We start from the raw sequence: 21,903 nt of genomic DNA on the forward strand, positions 1-21,903 counted from the left end.
TTGCAGCCTGGAATAGCTCTGCAAATGGAGATGGGGAAACTTCTTGTTGTGTGTACAACCATTATGGCTTATGGAGATTCGTAGGATAGGGTTTCTCAAACGTTTTCAACTCACAACCCCATTCTGAGATATTTTACATGACCCCAGGTATATGAAACAGGTATAAAAATCAAACATTTACTGATAATAAATCAACATTTTCAAGACTTGCTAAACAGGCTGATTTTCCTTTTTGTGCAGTACAGTTGAAGCATTTTCTGCAGAGCCTAAAAGAAACATTAAACACTTTGCTATTTTTTTTTTTACTCCAATGTTGAGCTAAGGGACAAGGACCCACAATTTAAGAGGCAAAGCTCTAAGAGAACGCGATCATAGTTTTTTTTTTCTTGGTAACATTTATTTGGTGGTGGTGAGGCTCTGACTTCCTCTGAGGCTGAGAGAGGGTGATGTGATCAAGCTGGGTTTCCATGGTTGTGCCCAGTTTCCCAAAGTCCTAATCATACTCAAACCACTACATCACATTGGCTCTTATGGGAGGAAATAGCCCAACGCTATATGAGGATTAATAGAAAAGGGAAGAAACTGAAGGTTGTTGAGGGATAGGTAGTGAAATCTAGCTTCTGCCGCAAGGATACATACTCACCTCTCTTTTTACAGGGAGCTCCCAGTCTTGAGAGAGGCTGAATGCAAATTTACTGAGGACTCTGTAGGAGAATATAATAGGAGAGATTACAAGAAGAATTGTATACACAGAATAGTCAAAGCAATCTAACTGTGCCATCAAGAAAACTTGCATTGTACATTTCTCATATATTCATACTAATTATGTTTTATCCTAAAATGTCCTTGCAGCATACAGTATTTTGCAAATTATTTTGCTGCTACAACTTAAGTTCACAAAGCATTTGGGCAGTTATAAAATTGGTGTGTCCACTTGGGATGTCTATAATGGAGAAGCATGATGTGAAACATTGAGGGAAAGGAAAGAATACATGTTTTGAGAACAAAAGCAATGGAGAAAACAGACAAAGAGTTCAGGTTAGCTTGGAGACGAGAAGGTTTGGAGAGAACATGATAGCCATGTGTAAATATTTGGAAGGATGTCAAATTGAGGAGACAACATGTTTTGTTAGTTGAACACATGGGGCGATGGATTCAGGTTGCAAAAAAAAAAAGAGTCCACCTAAGCAATAATAATAATAATAATAATAATAATAATAATAATAATAATAATGTATACCTTGCTTTATCTCCCCAAAGGGGACTCAAACTTCCTGATGGAGAATGTATTTTTGACAGTATAGTTATAGGTTTTGCAGAAGCTGCCACTTCTTCCCAGATGCTTCCAGGCATTTCCTGAATGGGAGCTGAAAAGCCATCGTGCCTCCCAAGTTTCTCACCTGCTGTTCCCTCAGTCAGGATAAGGATGTTGAAGAAGTACTTAACCCTTCACACACTGGTGTAAAGGGTTAATGATGGTACAAATCACCAATGGGATGCCTACCTCTGATTCTTGTCTGTATCAAATACCAGATTCCTTGGAAGATATTTGAGGAAATTTTAGGCTTGCAGGATTTACTATACTGTGGTTCAAAGAGACATGCTTAGAATGAAGGAGTTTTATACAGGGGTTTTTGCTTTCAGTTACAAAATGGAGAAGAGCTCTCTATCACCACACACAAAAATACACTTTTGATTTACCCCAAGCTTGCTTAATTTCAGCAGTATGATATAAAATCCTTGTGTGTTGTGTGTGTGATTTTCTTGTTACTAATGGGAGCCAAATCTTTGCCAACCTACTGCAAATCACTCAGAGTTATATTAGTTAACCCAGATCTGCTTCTATCTTGAACCAACAGAATACACCCAACACTGTCTCGAGCACAGATGCAGCTAGGGAGAAGCCATGTGGTTTTCTAAATGAAAGATAATACCCCTAGGACTCTGCATGTAATTAATCCAAACCTTCTTGTCACATTTAATTAAATTATACACAGCTAAAGAGACCAAGCAACAGGTGGAGAAAGAAAACCGTTTCCAGGTAACTTGCAGATTCTAGACAAGCTAACATGAAGCAAATACAATAACGTATCCATGTATAGAATAGAAGACAGACAAAGAAAAAACAGTGTGGACTAGGACTGAGAAAAGGGCAGAACTGGGAAACTGATTTCTAGGTTAAATATTACAAAAGCAATCTTTTTTCCTTCTAACTGAATCTCACATAAATTGACTCCTCTGTAGCTTCTTTCTATGCATATCTCCCACTATGAAACTCAAGTCAATTCATACTTCAGTTTTCTTATGTTTTCCCATCCTAGCGCAGAAAGTTGTGAGAAGTCCCATTACCTTCACAGCTTCCCCTTTTCTGTCGGGTGTTCCAAGGTGGGCTGCAGAATGGCCGAAAGGCAAGGGGAAGCTGCGCATTACATTGGATAACATTTTTTTTTAGTAATGCGCATCTTTGATATTGAGGTGAACATTACAACCGATGGTGCATTATAATTGGGTGCCGTTACTTCCATTTTTTAAGAGTCTGGAGCTAGGATAGACATCATAATTTGCTGCTCACTGGAGGGAAGGATATTAGAGGCAAAGATAAAGTACTTTGGCCACATCATGAGAAGACAGGAAAGCTTGGAGAAGACCAAGATGCTGGAGAAAATTGAAGGAAAAAAGAAGAGGGTCCGACCAAGGGCAAGGTGGATGGATGTTATCCTTGAAGTAACTGGCTTGACTTTGAAGGAGCTGGGGGTGGCCATGGCTGACAAGGAGCTCTGGCTTGGGCTGGTCCATGAAATCACAAAGAGTCGTAAGCGACAGAACAAATAAACAGCAACAAAGCCAGAGACAAAACCTATCCTATTGTGCAGAGAAAGTGCAGTTGATTTCATAACAATGCATCGCATTGCTTCTCCAAAACACACATCCTTCACAAAGTATGCTCTACACCAGGCATGGGCAAACTTTGACCCTTTAGATGTCTTGGACTTCAACTCTTTTAGGAATTGTGGGACTTGAAGTCCCAAACACCTGGAGGGCTGAAGTTTGCCCATGCCTGCTCTTCGCAACTTCCCTACCCTCTCTCTACCAGTATGATACTTTCACTTTCATTAATTTGGGACAAACTGTAGTTTCCCAAAGGCAGAATATGACAATGTAGCAAAATGGAGGGGTGAAAGCTTCCACGTACCTGAGTTCACACTTGATCTGCACCCAGCCTGGACTGCGCAGAAATGACCAGGGATGGAACCATTTCTCCACGGTCTGCAGGCTGGAGCACAACACCTCAAGCCACAAATGCAGGACTTGTTCACTGAAAAATAAAGGGACAGTTACTACCTCACAGGTAGGTTGTTTTATTACTAGCACGCAGAGCAACTCAAGGTGATATTAAAGATGTAATATAGCTTTAGCGTGGCAAAGGGCATAAAGTAATGTAGGGCATCTTAAGGCTGCCAGTTGCTGGGCCTCTGAAGAAGCATGATCCCTTGATGCTCTGCTAACAAAAGTAGCTTTGAAACAAACAGAATGAGGTGACCTACTTCAGTCCAATACAGATGAGGGAACGGAGCTTCACATCCATCTGAGCATGTGCAGCATCATGTGACATGTTCACAGACTGTACTGCCTGCCAGAGAAGGAAAGTGAATTATTAAAGGGGCCATTTTTTTTTCATTTGAAGACAGAAAAGGTAGGGTATGCTAACTATATTTCATACATAGTGTTTGGCCTCTAGAGGCAAGAACAAGACTCTTCATAGCATCAAAGGAAGAGATTCAAGGCAGGCTGAACTGTCTGTCCCCTCACAAACCCTCTCAAGGATGTTTCTGTGAACCAGAAGAAAGTACTTACTCGATAAAGCAGTTCTTCTGGAGTCAGCACTTTCCCATCTTCATCCAACCTACAACAATGAAGTAAAGGGTCCAGTTTGGTCAAGGGGCACATCTTTGCCTTGCCCAGTACCATTTCAAAATAGAAATAACTGTCCACCAAACCCATTGCAGCAGTTGGGGAACTTGTATCCTTTTGAGAGTGACTTTAAATGTGGGAGCTTATTTTAATACGGAGTCTCTGTAGCTGGCAGTAATTACCCATTGCTACATTAATAATGTGCCTAACTGGGGAAAGCCAACATCAAGAAACACCACAAGTAAAATTAACAGACAGGTGAATATTGGTATGAAGGAAGGAACTTTACCTGTAAGTCTTGCAGAGCACAAGACGGGAATACACAGAGTCAAAGTCTCGCTCCACCTCACGCCCGGCAGCCTAGACAAGAATATAGATAAACTCTGATCTATATGTTCTTGCTTCTATCTGTCCTCCTGCCAAGAGGTAGCCCAATCATGCAAGCTGTTCTCCACTCCAAACCTATTATTTTCCAACAATCCAGATGAGAAAGTTACACCTAGCATTTCTAGGACCTCTTCATACCAGCTTTTTTGCCCTGTTTGGCCACTTTGATGCATGACAAGAACAGGGCCTGCCGTGCACCATCACATGATGCATGGCAAGCCCCATCCACATTCCTCCCAAAGTGGAAGGGAAGCGGCGAAAGGTGCTCTCTCTTCTACTACAGGGAGGAAAGTGTAGTTGGGTAGCTCCAACGGAGCTAACTGCACTTTCCTTCCCTTTTGGCCATGTGATGGCAGAAAGGGGAGTGGGGCAACTTGCGTGATGCCCTTTCTGCTATCTGATGGGGGAGGGAAAGGGTTCCAAAGTATCCTTTCCCGTCCCATTGTGTGATGAGGGAGGGGCACATGGGGCACCATGAGCCACCCCACATGCCTTCCTTTTTGCTGACAATTGCTGGCACAACGGCATGGTCCGAAAAAGCCATGTGAAGAGGTCCCTAGTCTTGGTTAAATTGGCTGGATGATGGACTTAGCTTCTTCCTTTGTCAGAGGGTCACCATAAAGATCCCCCCCCCCCCCCCACAGGCATCTCTTAACTCTGCAGCTGTCCAGAAGGGATGATGATTCCAGGCCATTGCCAGATTTCTTGAATACATGCCATTTTGTTCCCAAAGATTCTGCAGGCAGCAAATGTCTTTATTACCTCTTCAATGAAGAGCCAGGGGTGGCAGGCCCCGCCCAGCAAGGATGGCCTTTTCAGCCCATGTTCAAATATAGCCTTGAGGGCTGGAGACAGTGTCCCCCGAACCAAGTCTGTGATGCCTTCAGTGACGGAGTCATCTCCAGCAATGGAATACTGAAAAGAACATAGATTGGAGACTCTGGTGACACATCCAACAGAATATAAGAAGGTAAAGGACCTTCAAGGCACCAGATTCTGCTTGATCATGGAAGCCAAATAGGGTTAGCCCTTGTTAGTAGTTGGATGGGAGACCACCAATGACTACCAGTAAAGGTTTCCCCTGACATTAAGTCTAGTCATGTCCGATTTTGGGGGGTGGTGCTCATTTCCATTTCTAAGCTGAAGAGTCAGCATTGTCCGTAGACTGCATGAAGCGCCATCAGACCAGGTACTGTAGGCTGTATTTCAGAGGAAGGAACTGACCAAGCCAGATCTGAATATTGCCTAAGAAAAACCTATAAAATTATGGTATCGCTATACGTCGACAAACAACTTGAAGGCATGTGCATACACACAAGCTGATCTATGTGATGCTATTTTCAGATGATGGCCAAGGTCCTGCACTGAGAAGCATATGTCCATATTGTAGGCATGCCAACAGAGCTTCATCCCAGGAATCTACCCATCCTTGTACAATTAGACTTGCATGGACCTTCTGGGCACAATGAGGAGTAGGGATAAATTTTCCTGTATCTGGATGTGCTGCAGAGGTCCTTGTAAGGTCCTTGCAGTGCATCCAGCTACATTCATCCCACTGTCCGGCAGCATGTCAATGACCATGTAGTGGAGGGAGGCTGTACACAAGGAAGGATCTACAAAGGATTTTGGCTGTTAGAGTGATTAGAACAGAATTCCAAACCTCTGCAACAATAAAAAATATTGAGTTAAAAAGGTGCAAGTCTGACTTACTACCACTCTAATGGAAAAACAAGATGCCAGGCAATATTTTACCTGTCTGCCTTGTTGCTTTATGAGTGGATGCATATGGACCTGTAGAACCCTTATTAATAAAGAATGAACCAACTCACAAATTTGAATTCCTACAATCATTGAATCACATCCCAAAATATATGTTCCTATTGTTCCTCTTTTCACTCTCTCACCCAGAAATGGTTGCTTACAAGCTATATTTTTATAAAGGATACGGGAAGAGCTAATTTAAGAGAAAATTTAATTAGTTATAGATTAACCGACTGAGTATATCTGTCACTTTATTTCTGTTTCTCTATACCCATTTTTACACATCCTTTGTAGACACACAGCTGGGGAACACCACAACCTGGGTGGTAAACAGTAAGGGAACGGAGGGAGATCCAAAATCCCAACATGAGAGATGCATAGATAAAGAACTAATTATACCTCTTTGCTTCGTTCATCCAGGACCTCTACAAATTTTGCAGGAAACCAACCTACAAGGATCAGGAGAAGAATGAATGAAAACCTAGTCAGGTCACAAACCGTAAACCAAAAGAACGGAATTTGAAGTATTAACTCTGAAGGGTAGTCCCTTCAGAGTTAATATTGTTGCTAAAAATATTATTTTGGGAAGTACACAGTGTTAAGACTCTCTTGTTCAACCCCCATCAAGGGCCAGTAGGACTCACCTCTGAGGCCATTCAGCTCTCCCACCCAACAATGCTCATCCTTCTGGGAGATGATCTGCAAGAATGAAAATGAGTCACTGAGCCTTATCACAGAGAAAAAGAGCAAATGAGAAGAAAGATCCTGCTCAAGCAGTACCTGACTAATATTTACCTTTTTTTACTGTCATACCCACGGAAGAGTCTGTATTTGTCTTGGGCTTAGGAGAGAAGCTATAGACCACTGATTCATAGAACCCAAAGATCAAAAGGGGCTGAGGCAGAGAGGGCTGACCTTTGCTCCCACCCATCTCTCTTGTGTATGTCCATGGATTAGGCTTCAGTAACACTCTACTTTTTAAAATTTGTGCAGCCTTCCCATATCTGCATTGTCTCCACTCATTTACTTTGATTTACTTAATTATATCTAGTTCTTCCTTCTAATCTCTCTTCACCTAATCTCTTACTTAGTTACACTCTTGATGACCAACTTTGTTTTACTCAGGTTTATCTTGTATGCTGTAGTGGTGAAACACCAAATTTGTTGTTCTTTATTCAATATCAAATATGTCCAAATCTCCTCTCAGTTCCTCTACCTGATACTACCTTTCTGTTAATCTTCATATCATACCGTGATGATATCATTCTTACGGAAGCCTAGTTCATCGTCATCGTGCCGCTCGAAATCCAGCAGGGCCTTGGCACGCCTCCGCTGGTTCCGGGAACAGGCCACATAGGTTTCATGGTCCCTCTGGTGGCTCTCCATGGTGTAGTCTGGAGTCAAGTCCTGGTTGGGTCGGGAAGAGACATTCATGTAAGGCAGAAATAAGCAAGAGACAAGGGACTCTGTTAATTATATAGGCTGTCTCATTTCTCCTTCTATAACACATCACAACCTCATTCTACCACAAGTTATGCTAATGTAGCCATATCTCTGGCAGGAAGCAGAATTCGCCAGCTGGATACCCCCTCACTCACTATGCTGCAGCTCTTGGGATCCACACACTGAAAATGTTGCGCCACTTGAAGGATGGCCTCTCGCAAGTCTGCAACCAGCTCCGTTTGCTTAATATTCTTGGCCTTCAGCGCCTCCATATCGTCTTCTCCTAAAGGAAGGAGGAACACTCTTAAAAAGAGCAAGGCAATAATCATGTTCCCCTCTAAGTGTTCAGCAGCTGGCATCCAAAGCCAAAATACGTTTTCCCTATAAAGAAGTTCCATTTTGCTATAACTAAGCAGCAACTGAAAGACTTCCTTCCTTAAATTTGGCAAACTTGAGAATGGTCCAGGTGCTTCTTACAGCTATGGAGGCTCCACATTCACCCTGCCAGCTCTTTTGTGGGATCTAATGCCCTGGCAAAAGCTGACAGGAACAGAAATGTGAGGCTGGAGGAGAATTCTACAATTACCATGTTCGGCAAAAAAGGATATGAATAGGCCCAGCAACAAATCAGGCCTAAACTCTCATTAGCAGTCAAGATAACCAAGCTGAAGCTCTTGCATTTTGTATGTATTAGGAGGCAAGGTGGCTCACTGCTAGAAAAGGATAACAGTTGGCAAAAGAGGAAAAGTAGGGAAAAGAGGAAAATGGATAGACCGACTGTGAGGGATATCCCAGTTGGTATTTCCTCTTCAGTTGTTGAAGATGAGGGCTGGGAAAAACCTGATGGGGGTGTAATTTTGGCTTTTGGAGGTGAGGGTGCTGTTATTATTCCTTTGTCAACTCAACTATAAACACCCTATAAATGAGAGGTCTCCAAGTGCAAGGGTCAACAATTGCCCTGCTCAGATCTTGCATACTCAGGGCATTATGATTGAGTCTGTCCACCCGTAATGCAGTTTTCCTCTTTTCCCTACTTTGGGAGGAAGAGGTATGCAACAGTAATTCACAGATAGTTTCCAAAAAAGCACAGAATAGTTGAAGCAGAAGAGGAAACAAGACTGCCCCTTTCTCAGTTTCCCACTGATACTTGATTGTGATTCACTAACTTTTCTCTCTGAACCCTTAAGAAGGCAAAAACAAGGCCTCCTTCTAAGACCTTGCTACTGAAAATAGTGGTTCCAGGACTGGAGCAATCTACAGGCCAGCAGCTGCTAGTTTGAAAGAAAGAAATAGTTGGAGCAATGAAATAAATAGTTGTAGCAATGTGCATATGGTAAATAAGATACATGTCCCTGGCATGTTAAATGGTGTATTTTAATATTGAGATAAATATTTTTAATGTTTTATGTATGCGTATATGAATTCTTGTTCCGGCATTACATGTTGGCCGTATATATGCTGTCCTCTGCCCTGAGTCCCCTTTGGGGTGAGAAGGGCAGAATATATATTTTTAAATAAATAAATGTTAGTAAAATAATACATCTCTCACCACAAATAACATGAGAACTATTTAGGAATGTTGTGACAGCCTCTGACAATACCTCAGATGAACACTGTTCTGATTTCGTGAGAAAAACAACTTCTGTGCTGCATTGCATTATTTATATTTCTAAAGGTTACTACAAACATTTGACTCAAAGACAGATCTGTTTATGCACCTTGAGGATCAGTAGGTTGCTTGGCACAACTATTTATAGAGCAAGATCATTCAGGATATATATAGTAGATATACAGCAAGTTTTATTTTGTATGCATGCCCTTGTTACGTTTTCCAACATTCTACCCGTCATAGGAACCCTTTGATCCTTACCAAAAAGTAGTGAGGTAATGCCAGATTTCCTACGCTGTGTTCTGCGTCGTACAATCTAAAGAAGAAGAGCAAGTCACAACAAAAAAGGATATTATTTAAAAATCTATATTGCAGCATAAAAAGGGGGAGGAACAGGAAAGCAACAGAATCTAGAAATACCTTTAACATTTAGATTTTAGCATAGATTTTCATAGATACCAAACCACTTCCTCAGATGAAATGACTGAGGAAATTGACTAATACCCATAAACACCCATGCTAAAATATAAATCAGTTGATCTTAAAGATGTGGCTAAATTCTATTTTAACCTCCTCCCCCCTTTTTAATTTGTCCTTAAATATGTGTTATGTATTTTCAGCATCTTCTTTGAAAAGTGGATGAATTCAAGGGAGATTTAAAAGAGTCAAGTAGAGAATTCTTATCCAAGGTTCATAATACTGTTTTCTCTTGAAGTCACTGGTCCATTTTAAAAGCTGAAGCCTTGAGGGCATATTATTTCAGCATTCCTGATGGCAGTTTTGTGTATGTGCATTCTCAAACACCAGAAAGACCATATTTCATTTTTTAAACTCAACACTTAACCAAGCATTCAAAGCAATAAATGTATTCAAAGTGCATTGAGGACTACAAGTTTTGGAAGGGTATCCAAGGCTTATATATGGCTATTAGCCACAACAGCTATTTTTCTACTCCACACCCCTCCTTTCCCAAGTCTCCACTTTCTTGGGCACATGACCAAAGAAAGGTTGCCCACCATCCCACTGCTTCCTTATGCCCAGAACAAGTCCTAATTTCTGTGAGATTTTTGTGACTTTTTACATCATTTTCATCTAATTTTGTGTAGTTAATTAACTTGGTGAGAGTGGCCTAGTCACAATTTGTGTTCTGGGCAGGGTTTGTAAGTCTTACAGAAAATTTTCATGATCTGCATTTATTTTGTGATTGTTGTTGTTGTTGTTATATTAATTTTACTGAAAATAATAATCATGAAATGAGGCTGTTAAAGAAATGATTTGCACCAGAAACCAAATATGTAAGAAATGCTACTAAAAACAGAAATATTAGACAAACAAGAAAGGTACAACCCAGGGCCGGGCTTTAGCACAGCAGATTAACTGCCAGCTGCAGTAAATCTTGACAATTGAAAGGTTGACAGTTTGAAGCTCATGTTGGGGTGAGCTTCTGGCCTTTAGCCTAGCTTCTGCCTACCTAGCAGTTCGAAAGCAAATGAGGGTAGATAAATAGGTACTGCTTTAAAGTAGGGAGGTATTTAAGGTACCCATAAGAAAATGCCAGAAAAAATGCTGGCCATTCGATCAAGGAAGCAGTTTACGAACAAAGCTCTTTGGCAGGGAAAGTGGAGCGACAGTACTCCCCCCCCCCCCATTTCCATGGCCGGAACCGAGCACAAGCCTCCAAGATACCAAAGATGAGAAAGACTATATATACCTCTATCTATGTACCTATCTATGTGTATAACATCACTGAATGTTTATCGGATATGTGTTCTGTGATCTGCCCTGAGTCTTCTTCGGGATGAGATGGGCGGAATATAAATAAACCCAGGAAAATGCATGAGAAAGACAATCTTTTCAATGTATGATACCTTTGACAGGTTGACAGCAGCACCAGGACTTAATAGCTGCCCTTGGTCTGCAATGAGGTAAGCAAGGTGCTTGCAGCGCTGAGTCTCCACTGCCACATCTGTCAGCGACCCAGCAATCCGCATGGCTTCCTGCAGGAGCACATCTGGATCTTCAATCTGAGAGGGGATGTCTGAGAGCGTGTTGAAGATGGATGCAGAGTTCTCTGACTGGATCAGTTCATCTTCCTGTTTTAATATGGATAGGTCATTCTACAAGTTTATAGTCACTCATGATTTAGAATACTTTTGCACTTCCTTTGGTCTTGACAACTGTAGCGTTCTCTTAATCTCAATAGGGCAAATAATTCAAATATCAATGTTTGCTGCAATGTTTTCTTTTTTGCTCTGGCCTTCACTTTTATCCTGACTGTTTCATAATCCTGCAGCAAACCTTAGTTGGCATTATCCATATTTTCCCTCTAATGCTCATCTTCTTACAATTAAAAAAAAAACAAAAAAAAAACTACTAAATGGTAGATCCACTCATCTTGAATGACATTTCCAGTGAAAAGTATAATCATGGAGTCTTTAAAAAATAAAATCTTGACAGAACATAGGAGAAAACTTCTAAAAGCTCCCATCGCAGTATCAACACCAAAATGTCTCATTTTCCCCTAACTACATATAAAGCACTGCCTCAATACTACATGCAATACTGATCACTTCTGAGTGGAATACTGTAGCCATTTGTACAGAGTACTATACAGAGCTTTAGACATTCACATATACATGAGTTATTCAAGAGAAAATACAGCTCTAGGACTGCAGTTCTGTATGCATGCATCAATATCTCATGGCATTTAATAGTACTGTCAACTGATTGAACGATCTGGAGAGTATGCGATCTGTCAATATATGGAATCAATATGTTCGATAGGGCATAGGGCAACAACATAGGGCATATTTCTTTGACTCTTATGAAAACTGCTGCTAGGAAGCCAGTCATCAATATCTGCATACAGTTTATTGGTTTTGTGGTGCTGTTCAAACATTTAGTCAATTTTAAAAAAGAATATATGATTTAACCACCCTAATCTATATACTATTTTATAAAATTGAAGAGAGGTAAATAAGGCAACAGTAATGAGAGATGCCACAGCAGGAATAACATGGCCACACGTACTGAGAGAGCACACACTGTATTTTTTTTATTTTTCATTCCTGAAATACTGCTGTCTGTCCCCCTAAACACCTCTACTCAGATTCACGGGAAATAGCACAACTCGTGTTATGCCCAGAAAAGTGGTAGCTGAGGAATGTTGCTTACCTTCATGCTAAGCATGCCCAGAGTGACCTGGAAGAGAACTATGGAACCCTGGTAGAAAAAAAGGTCCCAGATGCGTAGCAACAGCTTGATATGCACAACGCTAGCAAAGGAGGTGAGGAACCAGTGCAGGGTGATCAGGGACAGCTCTGTGGATGGAGACAAAGGGGGACGCGAACAGTTTCAGTTTAGCAGTTATCAGCAGGAGGGACAAAAAATTACCTCATGTCAGCTCTGTATTCCACACATAAGCAAAGAACACTCACAATGAGGTCTTGTAAATTAGCTTCCCGTCTCACAATCACAGTTCAGAAATCTAAACAAAAACTGTGTTTCCCCCCCCCCTCTTTTCCTGCCACACAGTTTTGCCAGCAGGATATCATTAATTCTCACACTTTAAATTAGAGTGGCAAAGTACAATCTGCTTGCACCCATTAAAAAAATAACAAAACAATGAATGCCCCCATCTAAAAGGTGCAGAGAAATAAATTATCTCTGGTTTTGAAGAAAAGTCTTATGGTTTTGAAAAGAAGGCCTCCTGGTCAGGGAGTGAGAGGAAGCCTAAAAGCCGTAGCTTCATGTTTTGGGGCAAAGAAACTTGTCAGGATATAGGCAGATGTGCAGAAGAGGACATGGGTAGTTGTGGGTGCCTGAAATGTTATGGGATTTGAATGCAGCGACCAGACTTCTGAAAATTTCCCTGGCATCTAAAAGGAAGTTATTTTAATTATCTGCTTATAACCAGAGCATAAACGAGGAAGCAGGCGCTACAAGGGTCATAAAGTGTTAGCCATTTTCAATATATAGCTTTAAAGCAGTGTTTCTCAACCTGGGGGTTGAGACCCTTGGGGGGGTCATGAGGGGGTGTCAGAGGGGTTGCCAAAGACAATCAGAAAACACAGTATTTTCTGTTGGTCATGGGGGTTCTGTGTAGAATTTTGGCCCAATTCTATCATTGGTGGGGTTCAGAATGCTCTTTGATTGTAGGTGAACTACAAGTCCCAGCAACTACAACTCCCAAATGTCAAGATCTATTTTCCCCAAACTCCACCAGTGTTCATATTTGAGTATTTGTGCCACCTTAGTTTCAGATCCATCATTGTGTCCATAGTGCTCTCTGGATGTCTGTGAACTACAACTCCAAAACTCAAGGTCAATGTCCACCAAACCCTTCCAGTATTTTCTGTTGGACATGGGAGTTCTGAGTGCCAAGATTGGTTCAATTCTATCATTGGTGGAATTCAGTATGCTCTTTGATTGCAAGTTAACTATCAATCATAGAATCATAGAATCAAAGAGTTGGAAGAGACCTCATGGGCCATCCAGTCCAACCCCCTGCCAAGAAGCAGGAATATTCCCAGCAACGACAACTCCCAAATGAGGAAATCAACCCCCCCCCCCACCCCACAACCCCACCAGTATTCAAATTTGAGCATATCGAGGATTGGTGCTATATTTGGTCCAGTGAATGAAAATACATCCTGTACATCAGATATTTACATTATGAATCGTAACAGTAGCAAAATTACAGTTATGAAGTAGCAACGAAAATAATTTTATGGTGACCCCCATGAGGAACTGTATTAAGGGGTCGCAGCATTAGGAAGGTTGAGAACCACTGCTTTAAAGCAAATCAGATTCCTCAGGCATGGGCAAACTTACCAGTTGTTAGGAAGTGTGGGAGTTGAAGACCAAAAATTTGGACGGCCGAAGTTTGCCCATGCCTAAGCCATTTAATGTCTGTCTCTCCAGGTTCTATTCTCTATTGTATTATCTGCCATGATAAAAAGGTAACAACAAATACTGCCTTCTTTTTGTGGTTGTTTTCACTATTCTTACAGCTCTTTAGACTTTATTTGACATGTTGATTTTGGGATTTGGGAGCTTCAATCCAAAAAACCCAAAATGCTCTGAAGGTGCAAATGTAATAAAATCCATTTGGGCCTTTCTGGAATATTATTACAATCCACTCAAAACCCTGCAAATGACAAACCAACCAAAACATCCTATTACCAATGTCATGTTCCTGAAGAAGTTTGTCCAATCGTGGCAGGTACTGTACAATGAGATGTCGCAAGACACGCTGGTCTGTCTGCACACCCATCAGAGTGGTGCTGAAGTAAGAGGCTGGTACTAGGTCCTCAATGATGGCACACATCATCCAGAAGGCATCTTCTTCTTCCAGGAAGAGAAGCAAGGAAGCCACTACCTATCAAAGGAGGGACAAGAAGGACTGAAAGCAAGCTGCAGAGCAAGATTAAACTAGAATGAGTAGTATGTAGTTGAGTAATTCCTATTGTGGCCAAAAAAAGACATAATTGGAATGCCTGTAAATCTGGGCTTTAAAATTTCCCTCAAAAGGTTTTATCCCTCTTGGAAACTCAATCATACAAACAATCAGTGGTTGTAGCATTACACTGGGATGCCAAAAACCTTTTATTTTGATATGTACTGGCATATTACTTGTGCAACTCGTGGTCACGCACTCTTCACGTATGCTACTGAAAACATTCTAAATGGTACTGGTGCAAACTAGGGTAAATTCACAAAATAAAACCAAGTTGCTGCTCTATTAAGTGATGTTTTTTTTTGGATGGTTTTCTCTATATTCATGCATACAAGTTCTGTGCAGGTGTACAACCATACACATGAGCCACAGAGAGCACAGAGAACTCTGATTCTATTCCAAAATGTCAATAACCTTACAAGTAAAGGGGGAGTAGCTCAAGAGTCTTAGCTGAGCCATACCCAACTGGCTTGCCTTTGTTTTATTCCAAGGCAGAGTTGTTACAGAGATACTGCTGATCACCAAGAGGTTATATTTGAAATGAGTATACTTAGGGGAATGATTAATTTTATAATACGTAATATTATTGGATTAATATAATTGGTTGTGCTGGGTTTTGTTTTTGACTCCTGCTACCTTCAATGTGAGATCTATTTTTAACATATTAGCCTTACTAAAATAGTGACTTATATTTTTATATGCTTTTATGTTTGTATAGATTAGGGATTCATTTATCCCTTCATATTACATGTTTAATTGAATTAGTATAATTTTTTACTGTCAGTTTTTAAAAATTGTGATGTTTTTCACATTTTATTCATTTTTTTATATTTGTATCCCGCTTTTGAAAGGGAAAGCAGAATACAAAGAAATTGTAACAATACATTTTTCACTTCCCTGATGAAAAACATATAGATATCTCACCATACAGATGACCATCAATGTTGGACAATTTTCAGATTATCCCAGTTCTCAGTTATTGTAGCTTAGGATGTAGAAAGCCATCAATGCAATAAACCACTTTATTTGTGTTCAAAAAGTCATCGTGTGAAATTGCTTCTGGTAGTAACCTCATGCACAGAATAACTTATATTGATTGATTTATTCTGAACGGCTGCTGTGGACATCTAGAGCCTAAGAAAAAACAACACTTATTTACCATGCCAGTGCCTTGACAGTAGCCAATTTCTGGATACAACCAAGCCAGCCCACGTAATATTCTACGCAGTCGTGGCACACCAATGCTGTTCATGTTGGAGAAGCAGGCATTGCTGGGCATGGTGCGGAGTAGGTCTTTCTCTATCTATGAAACATCAGGAATAATAGAAAAGCAATTCAGATTCAATTAATGATGACTCTCCCCATCCTCCTTTCCCTTCTCTCAGGCCCTGCCTGCCCATATATTTTTGCCCCAATAAAGTAAGCCTGAAATTAGACTGAATTCCACCTCAGCCTGGAAGCCTTACAAACAAGATATAAACCTCCATTCATTCGCTAAAGCCTTCCCTTTAACCTGAAAGAAAGCTTCTCAAAGTAGAAGAGTTTGTAGCACATCTCTGATGGTACACAGAATAAAAATGCATAGATTAATACCAAGAGCATTAGTATATAATGCGAGAAATTACTCACTTGTTTGGCAGCAATTGTTTCATCATTTGAGCTGTTTTTTACAATTTCTCGGTAAGACATTTCTGAAATTCTCTTCTTCTGTAGAGCACCAGATAGTCGCATCCATAGCTAGGTAAAACATAGGAAATAGGTTAAAAGCAATGCACAAGATGTTTCCCATTATGGAATTTCCCACGCATGCTCTTACTAGACATACCTAGGAGGGTAGTGGGTCAGAGGCCCTTCTCTCTGTTCCACCACTCTCACAGGTTAAAGCTTGCAGGGTGCATAGATAAAGTCCTGCCTTTTTATTTTGGCAGGACTTTGTGAGCTGAGTCTTAAAGTGCAAAAGGACTTAATGTGCTGTTTGGATAACTTTAATAAGCTGCACTGAGTCCCAAATTAGAAGAAAGGTAGGATATTATATAAAAAATAGCAACAACACTAGAAGCATCTGACACCTTCAGTACCCTGAAGTGCCTCACCTGTGGTCTCATGCTATGAGGAATGCCAGCCAACACCAAGGATCGTAGCTTATCTGAATGAGGAAGTGTGACTTCAATCTTATCCCAGGTGAGGTCCCCTACATCATGGTTGTGTGTGAACTCCAGGTGAGCTTGCCATTTCAGTCTGTGTTGTGGCTCTTCTGTCAGTGGGATTCCCAAGAGCTTGCTGGAGTTTGGCTCAGCACCATCTGTAGTAAAAGGCCAGATATTGAAGCATAGGATGACAAATGTATAGTCATAGATGCCTTCCACCTCTGCAGAAAAAAAGCTCAGGCCTCTAAATAGCCGGATTTAATAATCCAGACAGATAGTAAGCATGCCTTATGGAAGGTTTAGCAACTGTGTTCTGTCAGATGTTGGTGGATAGCAACTACCATGGTCTCTGACCATTGACTTTGTGGGATATAACTGCTGACAGCTGCAGTCCAACAACATCCAGAAGGCCAACTTTATCCATCCGCATCTCAGAGAACTTGGTGACAGCATATCTAACTAACAATTCTGATGCTACCAATTCACTTCATAACTGTTTTTAATGTGATAAATTGGGCTAAACAAAATGCAGTGCTGGGTCACATGCAGTCTTCAAGGCTTTTTAAATAGTCTTCAATCATCTCAGATTTCAGAGGCTGCTTCTTCAAAGCAGGGGAAGGAAGAAAGGTGCTTTGTCTTTCCTGGAAGACTTTAGGAACAATGACATAGCCATGACATGGACTACATCCTCTACGCCAGTGTTTAACATCAACATTTCAATACTAGAAGAATATTTCTAAACCCTTCTGCTTCCCCCACAGCACCATTTTGGAAGCCTGAACAATCTCCTGAAGAACTGGGACAAAACTTGATTCTCAGTTCTTGTGGGTTTTTTCGGGCTATATGGCCATGTTCTAGAGGCATTTCTCCTGACGTTTCGCCTGCATCTATGGCAGGCATCCTCAGAGGGTGACCTCACCCTCTGAGGATGCCTGCCATAGATGCAGGCGAAACGTCAGGAGAAATGCCTCTAGAACATGGCCATATAGCCCGAAAAAACCCACAAGAACTGAGTGATTCCGGCCATGAAAGCCTTCGACAATACATAAAACTTGATTCCTTAAACAGTTCGTATTAAGACACGAATAAATGAATCAATTTATATGCAAGTGGGAGAATAAGGTTTATTTGAATAAACCCCATTTTTGATTCACAGGAAATGCCACAGGATTCACCCATCAATAATAAATAATTATTAACAATTATTAAAATCACACATTGGTTACAGAATTCATAGTAGTAAATTCAGCCCATTAAAGGTTAAGATTCTGTGTAACAAAACAGAGCTCAGACTAATATTATAAAGAATATTTGTGGTTGGCATAGCTGGATCCATCATAGTTGTGCAAGTTTATTTTTTGGATATACCAATAGTTCCCAGTCAACTTAGGGGTTCTATCACTTATAGATTAAAACAGTAACTCTTCCAAGCTCTGCAGTTGGGTGGAATGTATATGACAGCACACACTGCTGGGTAACCTCAGAAAATGAATCTTTATCTAAAATCCTAAAATTTGATTCAAGATTCTCTGCAGGCTCCGTTCCTGGCAGTGAGTTTCACATACCTAAACATACCTGACTTTAAAAGCACATCAGCATCTGATTGGGTTAATGCTTCGATAGTAAACCATTCCAGAGCAAATAGAGCAGGCAAACTAAGGCCCGGGGTCTGGATGAGACCCCCTGGGTGCTTACCTCAGGCCCTCCTCACTTTGAAGGACACTGTGGCCCGCTGCATACTCATGATAAAAAGATGGGGGAGGAAGGTACATAGCAGCTGAAAGCCCACCAGAGCACAGCTGCTGTGTGTCCCGCCTTTCTCCCGACATAAGGATAAGGTGAGCAGCCCTGCCCTTATGCTGGAAGGACAACCTAAAATTCTGGATAATTTCAGTTAGAATTTCCATTGCTAGCACCAAACTTCTGATTCAGTATAAGGCCACAAAGCATATAAAATGCAAACTATATATATGAACAAGGAAGGACCTGATTTTCTCCTGGATGCATTTTAGAAGGAAAAGCTGATGTGTGTGTGTGTGTACATACATCCTCATAACTGATATTACATAATACATACTGTACTTGTCTTTCATATAATGTAAATAAATCTGGCACTAAATTCTTTCAGACTCAAAGAGCTTTCAAGACTCAACTTTAAACAAGGAAGGAATGATACTGTCAGGCCTTAACTTCTAAGTGAGAGCCTAAAGGTTTTCCGGTGACAAGTCCAACCACGTAAATTAAAAACTTGCCTTCTTTGTCTACTCGGAAACCAAATTCATCATATCGGAATTCAGGTTGCTCAACAGATTCTTCTTTCTAGAAAACAAAAGAACAGTTATTGTCTCTTGTCTGCCACTAGGTAGTACATCTGATGAATGCATTTTTTACACACTGCAGACATGTAAAATAAAAAAGGGAGCATTGTGAAGGGAGCGTAAAAGAAAGGCCAGTAAAAGGGTTTTTTTTTTTTTGTTTTGCTTTGTTTTCTCCAATGCTCATTATTGCCATCTAAGAGATGTTGTATGGCTGCTGATGTTATAGAATCATATAGTTGGAAGAGACCACATGGGCCATCTAGTCCAACCCCTTGCTATGCTATGGAAAAGAACAAAGTATCACCGACAGATGGTCTTCTGTCAGGGAAAGTTTGCAAGGAAGGAGCCTCCACCACATTCCAAGGTAGAGAGTTCCACTGTTGAACAGCTCATACAGTCAGGAATGTTCAGGTGGAATCTCCTTTCCAGTAATTTGAATCCATTACTCTGAGTCCTAGTTTCAAGGGCATCAGAAAACAAACCCGCTTCCTCTTCCTTATGACACCATTTCACATAGTTATACATAGCTATCATGTCTCCTCTCAACCTTCTCTTCTGCAGGCTAAACATACCCAGTTCTCCTCATAGGGCATGACATCCAGACTTTTGATCATTATAGTCACCCTCCTTTGGATACCTTCCAGTTTGTCAATATCTCTTTTGAACTGTTGTGCCCAGAAATGGATACAGTATTCCAAGTGAGCTCTAAACAAAGCAGAATACAAAAGCACCATGGCTTCCCTCAATCTAGACACTATACTCCTTTTGATGCAGCTTTTTAGCTGCTGCATCACACTGTTGGCTCATGTTCAACTTGTTGTCTACAAAGACTCCAAGATCTTTCTCACATGAAAGACCCATTCTGTATCTTTGCATTTCATTTTTTCTGCCTAAGTGTAATATCCTACATTTACCCTTGTTGTAATTCATTTTGTTAGTTTTGGCCCAGCTCTCTAATTTGTTAAGGTCATTTTGAATTCTGATCCTGTCCTCTGGAGTATTAGCTATCCCTTCTATGGGGGATATGTATATGTGTGTGTATTTTATGTACAGAAAACAATAATAATAATAATAATAATAATAATAATAATAATAATAAATTTTATTTATTACCCGCCTCTCCTAATGGCTCAAGCTGGGATACAACAAATTTAAAAAAACATATGAACATAAAAATACAGTAAATTACTAAATTTCATAGATAAACACACACACTCCAATGATAGCATCAGTTGGCTCTTATGCAAGAGATTTTATCTGTGAAATGGTTGTTAAAGGAATCACAGTGAACTACTGAAGTTTCTAACAATTGGTTCAGAGGGGAGGGTACCTGAGTTAAACCTCTCATCACTCTGAACAGCTCAGCTGGATGTGAATCCGCAGACGCAATGCAGGCAGAGAAGAAAGCTTTCTTTGCTGAATATATTGCCACTTTATAGGAGCAAAGGTGCCTATACTGTGCCTTGCTACATAAAGGTCGAGTTTTCCGCCATCTGTACCTAGTTGTCGTCCTTCCCATTTCATGTCCTTGAGGATCTCTGTATACCAGGGAGCCTGGTTAATAACGGATTGGAGAGGACGTTTGTGTCAATAGCCCTTGTTAGATTTGATTCCACTTATTGCCCAGGGTTTCAACAGGAACATCAGTGATACCAGATATAAAACCCTCTAAGACCTCCTGGAGTCTCAAAGGATCCATTATCCTTCAAGAGCAGACTATTTTAATAAGTCCTCCACCCCTGCAGGGGTAGGTTGGAGCAGTGATGCTAACCCTGACCACAAAGTGATCTGTATGTTCCAAGCTGAAAATCGCATTGAGGGTGTGACCTGCCAAGTGCATTAGTCTGGAAACCAATTTAGGTAGATCCATGTTTGTGATGGATACCATGAACTCCCAAGCAGCACCTGACAAACTGGCCTCCAGTGGTATGTTGAAGTCAGCCAGAAGCAAAAGTCTGGGTGACTCCAACAACACCTCCGAGACCAGTTCAGTGAGCTTGGTAAGAAAGTCTGTTAGGCAGCAGGATGGACACTACACTAACAGCATCCCCAGTCTATCCCTTCAATGTGACCGATCTTCCTAGTAGGCAATTTGGTCAGATTAAGATCGTCTTTATAGACCACAGCTAACCCAACCCCACTTTCCCTCATCTGCTCACTGATGCAGTACCTAGCTAGAAGGGCCTAGATTGAACCACTATAATCTCCCAGCCAAGTTTCAGTGAAGCATGCCAGGTCAGCTCCCTCATCTTTGAGGAGATCATGGATAATATGTGTTTTATTTTTCCCTGACCTGGCATTACTTAAGAGCAAAGTGAGGTTTCGTGGGTGACTTGGCTCACTCTCAAAGTTTCCCAGACTGGCAAGGTGATTGGAATGTGAGAGAGATATTAACATCATTCTCTCCTTCCTCTAAGACATGACCTTGCCATCACCATCTCTCCCTCTGCCCTGTATGACTTGTATTGCCGCTCTGGCTTCAATTTGTATACTATTTAAAAAAACAAAATCAAAATCAAAACAAACTACATACACACAAGCCAATTTGTTGGCCAGTAATATGTTGTTGGCAGCATACCTGGCTGAATGATTCCCTCTCTCGTAATGGCCACCTGGATGGTAGTTGGTGTTGGGTGGGGCCTCCACAGCCCCTATTATATCTATTTTTAATATATCTATATTAATTCCCTTATGAGGAATGTATGTGCATACTCACCATTGAGTTTTGCAACCTCTATTTATAGCCTAGATACCCTTAATACTTTAATTACATGTTGCTGAACCCACTTAAATCCACAGACTATAGACTCAATTCCTTGAATTTATTTTAAGGCCATCAAAATTTCATAAGGATGTTATAAACCACTG

At 40.8% G+C, this 21,903-nt stretch overlaps 1 protein-coding gene across 1 annotated transcript in view; it reads right to left on the reverse strand.

Annotated features, from left to right (window-relative positions):
- SGSM3 (small G protein signaling modulator 3) overlaps positions 1-21,903 on the reverse strand; it is a 39,110-nt gene that overhangs the window by 1,761 nt on the left and 15,446 nt on the right. Inside the window, exons 5-22 of the mRNA XM_060777103.2 lie at positions 18,970-19,036; positions 16,664-16,872; positions 16,200-16,307; positions 15,730-15,873; positions 14,297-14,492; positions 12,287-12,432; positions 10,981-11,205; positions 9,374-9,428; positions 7,659-7,786; positions 7,312-7,467; positions 6,705-6,759; positions 6,460-6,509; positions 5,062-5,214; positions 4,202-4,272; positions 3,856-3,904; positions 3,546-3,631; positions 3,194-3,316; positions 644-704 (exon numbers count right to left, since the gene is read on the reverse strand). Of these exons, the coding sequence (XP_060633086.2) occupies positions 644-704; positions 3,194-3,316; positions 3,546-3,631; positions 3,856-3,904; positions 4,202-4,272; positions 5,062-5,214; positions 6,460-6,509; positions 6,705-6,759; positions 7,312-7,467; positions 7,659-7,786; positions 9,374-9,428; positions 10,981-11,205; positions 12,287-12,432; positions 14,297-14,492; positions 15,730-15,873; positions 16,200-16,307; positions 16,664-16,872; positions 18,970-19,036 (2,082 nt within the window). The remainder of the gene's footprint in view (positions 1-643; positions 705-3,193; positions 3,317-3,545; positions 3,632-3,855; positions 3,905-4,201; positions 4,273-5,061; positions 5,215-6,459; positions 6,510-6,704; positions 6,760-7,311; positions 7,468-7,658; positions 7,787-9,373; positions 9,429-10,980; positions 11,206-12,286; positions 12,433-14,296; positions 14,493-15,729; positions 15,874-16,199; positions 16,308-16,663; positions 16,873-18,969; positions 19,037-21,903) is intronic.

This window comes from Anolis sagrei, chromosome 5 (genome assembly GCF_037176765.1).
Source record: "Anolis sagrei isolate rAnoSag1 chromosome 5, rAnoSag1.mat, whole genome shotgun sequence".
NCBI lineage: Eukaryota > Metazoa > Chordata > Lepidosauria > Squamata > Dactyloidae > Anolis > Anolis sagrei.